Source organism: Homarus americanus, unplaced genomic scaffold (assembly GCF_018991925.1).
Source record: "Homarus americanus isolate GMGI-L3 unplaced genomic scaffold, GMGI_Hamer_2.0 scaffold23598, whole genome shotgun sequence".
Lineage (NCBI taxonomy): Eukaryota > Metazoa > Arthropoda > Malacostraca > Decapoda > Nephropidae > Homarus > Homarus americanus.
In genome coordinates, this window is record NW_024731054.1 from 3,932,862 (window position 1) to 3,940,305 (window position 7,444).

The following is a 7,444-nucleotide window of genomic DNA, read 5'->3' on the forward strand; positions in this document are numbered from 1 at the left end:
AGTACACATGGTATGCTGTCTACGCTACACATGGTATACTGCTTACACTACACATGGTACACTGTCTACACCATACTACACATTGCACACCGTTTACACTACATAAGGTACACTATCCACACTACACTTGGTACACTGTTTACAGTACACATGGTATGCTGTCTAAACTACACATGGTGCACTGTCGATGCAACACATTTTATACTGTTTACACTATGCATGGTACAATGACTACAATACATATGGTACACTATCCACACTAAACCTGGTACACTTTCGACACTACACTTGGTACACTGTGTACACTACACAGGGTACACCGTTTACACTACACATGGTACACTGTCTACACTACACATGGTATGCTGTTTACACTACACGTAGTACACTTCTTACACTACGCATGGTACATTGTCTACACTACACATGCTACATTGTCTACACTACACATTGTACACTGTCCACACTACACATGGCACACTGTTTATACTACACATAGTACATTATCTTTACGACGCATGGTACACTTTCTACACTATACGCATCAGGTGACCATGATGAGCTGTACAACAATATTTACTGAAAGAGTGCGAGGAGTTCTACCCTGACTTTATAGTTACAACAGAGAAACGAGGCTAAGGGATCATGAAAATAGAAGCAATGGAAATTTTATTAGGTGTGGGGTATACAGAAAGCTACAAATGAGTTCGAAAAGCTTAAAGTCGATTTCGTTTATTTTATTTGCTCTTTTGTTTGCATATATTTTGCATAAAGAAGAGTAAAAATTAGAAGGGGAGCTAAAATATTTAATATGTAATGTGTAGGGGAAAATTGACAATTTGCTTTTAGTATACGAAATTCCTGTCATCGGATCGGTTTTGTCCAAGGTGAAGTCAATTCCAAATATAGATCACTTGAAGGATGGCCCACCACTTTCCACCTCGTGGCCACTTATCGGCCATATCTTCAAATTCATTTACTTGCGGGATATGGTTCAAAAGCACAAAATTGTTCTAAAAGAATTTGAGGTTCTCTCTGAAAACTTTACCCCAATTTTTTTCCTAATTAACGTTTTCATTTTCATGTTGATTGGCTGTCTAAATCATTGGCCATTTAAGGGTATGAGTCGCCTGACCCATTTATGCACTCAGTAAATGAGAAAAGAAGTTAGAGAGGCTCAGCCAGTTGTCCAGACCCAAGCTCTATATAGGAAATAAAATATGGGATATGCATACAAATGTTAAACACTCAAACTATATGACCAAAGAGACCTCCCAACCACCGGAGAGGCTCAGCCTGTCGATAAAACCCGGCCCGTCGTCGCCTATGAGGCCCTGTGGGTCGTGCGACGATGCCCGGCCCGTCGTCGCCGATGAAGCCTGGCCCGTCGTCGAAGAGGCCTGGCCCGTCGTTGCCGACGAAGCCCGGCCCTTCGTCGCCGACGAAGCCCGGCCCTTCGTCGTCGGCGAAGCTCCCGTCGTCGACGATGAAGCCTGGCCCGTCGTCGAAGAGGCCTGGCCCGTCGTCGCCGATGAAACCCGGCCCGTCGTCGCCGACGAGAGCATAGCCCGCCGTCGCCGATGAGGCATGGCCGTCGTCGCATATTCGGCCCATCGTCGCCGACGAGGTCGGCCCGACGTCGCCGATGAGGCGCTAGCCCGTCGTCGCGTATGTGACCCGGCCCGGCAGCGTGACCGAAGCCCGGCCAATCGTCGCCGACGAGGCATAGCCCGTTGTCGCCGATGAGGGCCTGGCTAGTCATCGCATATGGTCGTCCGCTCGTCGCATATGTGTCCCGGCGTCGTCGCCGATGAGACATAGCCCGTCGTCGCCGATGAAGCCCGGCCCGTCGTCGCCGCGGCATCGGCCCGGTATCGCCGATGAGGCATGGCCCGTCGTCGCATATGTCGGCCCGTCGTCGCATATGTGTCCCGGCCCGTCGTCGCCGACGAGGCCGGCATTTATCGCCGATGAGGCATGGCCCGTCGTCGCATATGTGTCGGCCCGTCGTCGCGTGTGTCCCGGCCCGTCGTCACATATGTGTCGGCACGTCGTCGCCGATGAAACATGGCCCAGTCGCCGATGAAGCCCGGCCCGTCGTCGCCGACGAGGCATAGCCGTTGTCGCCGATGAGGCATGGCCCGTCGTTGCCGACGAAGCCCGGCCGCCGTCGCCGTGAGAGCGTTTCGTCGCCGACGAAGCAGCCCTTCGTCGTCGGCGGCTAACCGTCGTCGACGATGAAGCCTGGCCGTCGTCGAAGAGGCCTGGCCCGTCGTCGCCCGATGACCAGCCGTCGTCGCCGACGAGGCATGGCCCGCCGTCGCCGATGAGGCTGTCGTCGCATATGTGTCCCGGCCCATCGTCGCCGGACGAGGCTCGGCCGGCGTCGCCGATGAGGCATGGCCCGTCGTCGCATATGTACGGCCCGGCGACGCCGACGAAGCCCGGCCAATCGTCGCCCGAGAGCGTAGCCCGTTGTCGCCGATGAGACATGCCCGTCGTCGCATATGTGTCCGCCCACGTCTCGCATATGTGTCCCGGCACGTCGTCGCCGGCCGAGACATGCCCGTCGTCGCCGATGAAGCCCGGCCCGTCGTCGCCCGGCGGGCCGGCCTATCGCCGATGAGGCATGGCCCGTCGTCGCATATGTGTCCGCCCGTCGTCGCATATGTCGGCCCATCGTCGCATATGTGTCCCGGCACGTCGTCGCCGATGAGACATAGCCCGTGCGCCGATGAAGCCCGGCTCGTCGTCGACAGCAGGCCAGCCGACATCGCCGATGAGGCATGGCCCGTCGTCATATGTCCCGGCCCGTCGTCGCATCCCGGCCGTCGTCGCCGACGAGGCGACCGACATCGCCGATGAGGCATGGCCCGTCGTCGCATATGTGTCGGCCGTCGTCGCATGTGTCGGCCCGTCGTCACATATGTGTCGGCGTCGTCGCCGATGAGACATGCCCATGGTCGCCATGAAGCCCGGCCGTCGTCGTCCGACTGAGCACCGTGTATCGCCGATGAGGCATGGCCCGTGGTCACGATAAGCCCGCCCGTCGTCGCAGCGAGGCATAGCCCGTTGTCGCCGATGAGACATGGCCGGTCGTGGCATATGTGTCCCGGCCCATCGTCGCATATGTGTCCCGGCCAGTCGTCGCACATATGTCCCGACCTCGTCGCCGACAAGCTTCGACCCGTCGTCGCCGGCGAACGCCCGCGTCTGCGATGAAGCGCCCGTCGTCGTCGATGAGGCGCAGCCCGTCGTCCCGACGAGACGGCTCGGCAACGCTCATGAGGCATGGCCCGTTGTGCGATATGTGTCGGCCCGTCGTCGCATATGTATCCCCAGCCCGTCGTCGCCGCCAAGCCCGGCCGTCGTCGCCGACAAGCCAGTCCGTCGTTGCCGATGGGGCATGGCCCGATGTTGCGATGAGGCTTGGCCCGTCGTCACCGATAAGCCCGTCCGTCGTCGCCCGAAGCCCGGCCCGTCGTAGCCGATGAGGCATAGCCCGATGTCGCCGATGAGGCTGCGTCGTCACCGATAAAGCCCGGCCCGTCGTCGCCGACGAAGCCCGGCCGGTCGTCGAAAAGAGGCCAGGCCCGTCGTCGAAGAAGAGGCCCGGCCCGTCGTATCCGATGAGAGGCATGGCCCGTCGTCGCATGTATGTCCCAGCCGCCGTCGCCCGATGAGGCATGGCCCGTCGTCGCCTTAATGTCGCGGCCCATCGTCGCCGACGAGGCTCGGCGACGTCGCCGATGAGGGCATGGCCCGTCGTCGCATATGTGTCCCCTCGTCGTCGCATATGTGTCCCAGCCCGTCGACGCCAACAAGCCCGGCCCGTCGTCGCCGATGAGGCATAGGCCCGTCGTCGCATATGTGTCGGCCCGTTGTCGCCGATGAAGCCCGGCCGTCTCGCCGATGAGGCATGGTCCGTTGATGCATATGTGTCCCGGCCGTCGTCGCCGATGAGGCATGGCCCGTTGATGCATATGTGTCGGCCCGTCGTCGCCGATGAGGCATGGCCCGTTGTCGCCGATGAGGCATGGCCCGTTGTCGCCGATGAGGCGTGGTCGTCATATGTCCCGGCCCGTCGTCGCATATGTGTCGGTCCGTCGTCGCACATGTGTCCAGACCCGTCGTCGCCGACGATGCCCGGCCAGCGTCGTCCCCGGCGATGCCCGGCCCGTCGTCGCCGATGAGCGTATCCCGTTGTCGCCAATGAGGCATGGCCCGTCGTCGCATATGTGTCCCGGCCCGTCGTCGCATATGTGTCCAGAATCGTCCTCGCCGACGATGCCGCCCGTCGTCCCCGACGATGCCCGGCCCGTCGTCGCCGATGGTAGCCCGTTGTCGCCCGATGGGCATGGCCCGTTGTCGCCGATGAGGCATGGCCCGTCGTCGCATATGTCGGCCCGTCGTCGCATATGTGTCGGTCCGTCGTCGCATATGTCCAGACCCGTCGTCGCCGACGATGCCCGGCCCGTCGTCCCGGCGATGCCCGCCCGTCGTCGCCGATGAGGCAAGCCCGTTGTCGCCAATGAGGCATGGCCCGTCGTCGCATATGTGTCCCGGCCGTCGTCGCATATGTCCCGGTCCGTCGTCGCATATGTGTCCAGACCGTTGCCAGCGATGCCGGCCCGTCGTCCCGCGATGCCCGGCCCGACGTCGCCGATGAGGCATGGCCCGTCGTCGCATATGTCGGTCCGTCGCCGCATATGTCCAGACCCGTCGTCGCCGACGATGCGGCCCGTCGTCGACGATGCCCGGCCCGTCGTCGCCGATGAGGCATAGCCGTTGTCGCCGATGGGGCATGGCCCGTTGTCGCCGATGAGGCATGGCCCGTCGTCGCATATGTGTCCCGGCCCGTCGTCGCATATGTCGGTCCTCGTCGCTATGTGTCCAGACCCGTTGCGCCCGGCGATGCCGGCCGTCGTCCCCGGCGATGCCCGGCCCGTCGCTCGCCGATGAGCCATAGCCGTTGTCGCAATGAGGCATGGCCCGTCGTCGCATATGTGTCGGCCCGTCGTCATATGTCCCGGTCCGTTCGCCATATGTGTCCAGACCCGTCGTCCATACGATGCCCGGCCCGTCGTCGACGATGCCCGGCCGACGTCGCCGATGAGTGGCCCGTCGTCGCATATGTGTCGGTCGTCGCCGCATATGTGTCCAGACCGTCGTGCGCCGACGATGCCCGGCCCGTCGTCGGCGATGCCCGCCCGTCGTCGCCGATGAGGCATGGCCCGTTGTCGCCGATGAGGCATGGCCCGTTGTCGCCGATGAGGCATGGCCCGTCGTCGCATATGTGTGTCGGCCGTCGTCGCATATGTGTCCTGGTCCGTCGTCGCATATGTGTCCAGACCCGTCGTCGCCCGGCGATGCGGCCCGTCGTCGCCGATGAGCCATGGCCCGTTGTCGCCAATGAGGCATGGCCCGTCGTCGCATATGTGTCCCGGCCCGTCGTCGCATATGTGTCCCGGTCCGTCGTCGCATATGTGTCCAGACTGTTGTCGCCGACGATGCCTCGCCCGCTGTCGCTGATGAGGCATGGCCCGCTGTCGCCGATGAGGCATGGCCCGTCGTCGCATATGTCCCGGCCCGTCGTCGCATATGTGTCTCGGTCCGTCGTCGATATGTGTCCAGACCCGTCGTCGCCAACGGCGTTCGCCCGGGTCGTCCCGACGATGCCCGGCCCGACGTCGCCGATGAGGCATGGCGCCGTCGTGATATGTGTCCCGTCCGTCGTCGATATGTGTCCAGACCCGTCGTCGCCGACGATGCCCGGCCTGTCGTCCCCGACGATGCCCGCCCGTCGTCGCCGCGATGAGGCATGGCCCGTTGTCGCCGATGAGGCATGGCCCGCCGTCGCATATGTGTCCTGGCCCGTCGTCGCATATGTGTCCCGGTCCGTCGTCGATATGTGTCCAGACCCGTTGCCGCTTAACGATGCCGGTCCGTCGTCCCCGACGATGCCCGCCCGACGTCGCCGATGAGGCATGGCCCGTCAGTCGTCGATATGTGTCCGGTCCGTCGCCGATATGTGTCCAGACCTGTCGTCGCCGACGATGCCCGCCCGTCGTCCCCGACGATGCCCGGCCCATGTCGCCGGTGAGGCATGGCCTGTCGCCGATGAGGCATGGCCCGTTGTCGCATATGTGTCCCGGCCATCGTCGCATATGTGTCCCGGTCCGTCGTCGCATATGTGTCCAGACCCGTCGTCGCCGACGGCCCGCCCGTCGTCGCCGATGAAGCCTGGCCCACGTCGCCGGCGAGGCATGGCCCGCCGTCGATATGTGTCCCGGTCCGTCGCCGCGATATGTGTCCAGACTCGCCGTCGCCGACGATGCCCGCCTGTCGTCCCCGACGATGCCCGGCCAGTCGCGCCATGAGGCATGGCCCGCTGTCGCATATGTGTCCGGCCCGTTATCACATATGTCCCGACCCGTTGTCGCCGACGAAGCATGGCCCGGCAGATATGTGTCCCGCCCGCTGTCGCATATGTGTCCCGCCCATTGTCGCCGATGAGGCATGGGCCTTCGTCGCCGATGAAGCCCGCCGCCTGCTGCCGCCGATGAGGCATGGCCCGCTGTCGCATATGTGTCCCGCCCGTCGTCGCATATGTGTCCCGCCCATCGTCGCATATGTACCCGACCCGCCGTTGCCGACGAAGCCCGCCCGTCGTCGCCGATGAAGCCCGCCCGTCTGCCGCCGGTAAGGCATGGCCCGCCGTCGCATATGTCCCAGCCCGTTGTCGTCGACAAAGCATTGCCCACCGTCACATATGTGTCCCGGCCCGTCATCACATAAGTGTCCCGGCCCGTTGTCACCGACGAAGCCCAGCCTGTCATCGCATATGTGTCCCGGCCCGTCGTCGAAGAAGAGGCCTAGCCCGTCGTTGCCGACGAAGCCCGGCCCGTTGTCGCATACGTGTCCCGGCCCGTCGTTGAAGAAGAGGCCTGGCCCGTCGTTGCCAACGAAGCCCTGCTTGTCGTCGCTGACGAAGCCCAGCCCGTCGTCGAAGAAGAGGCCTGGCCCGTCGTTGCCTACGAAGCCCGGCCCGTCGTTGTTGAAGAGACTCGGCCCATTGACGATGCCCGGTCAGTCAACATGGCCCGGCCCGTCATCGCTGACGAGGTTCAGCCCATCGTCGCCGATGAGCCCCGGCCCATTGACGAGGCCCGGGCCGTCGTTACCAATGAGGACCGGCCCTTCATCGCCAAAGAAGCGCGGCCCGTCGTCGCCCCCATCGTCGAAGAAGAGGCCCGGCCAGTCGTCACCGATGGGGCCCGGCCCATCGTTGTTAAAAAGGCCCGGACAGTCATCGTTGTTGAGTTTGAGATTTTCCTATAAGTGAAAATGGAAATAGAGATCAAGATTTTTCTTGACTGAATCACTCTCTATGTGGTTGTTCGCTGGTCCTCACAACTTATCAATATGTAGGCCAAAGCAGTCT

At 62.0% G+C, this 7,444-nt stretch overlaps 1 protein-coding gene across 1 annotated transcript; it reads right to left on the minus strand.

Moving 5' to 3' along the window:
• Positions 1 to 5,020: 5,020 nt before the first annotated feature.
• Positions 5,021 to 5,989, minus strand: LOC121867434 (S-antigen protein-like). The gene has a single exon (XM_042367345.1). It carries the CDS (start codon positions 5,987 to 5,989, stop codon positions 5,021 to 5,023), a length of 969 nt encoding a protein of 322 aa, XP_042223279.1.
• Positions 5,990 to 7,444: the final 1,455 nt, after the last annotated feature.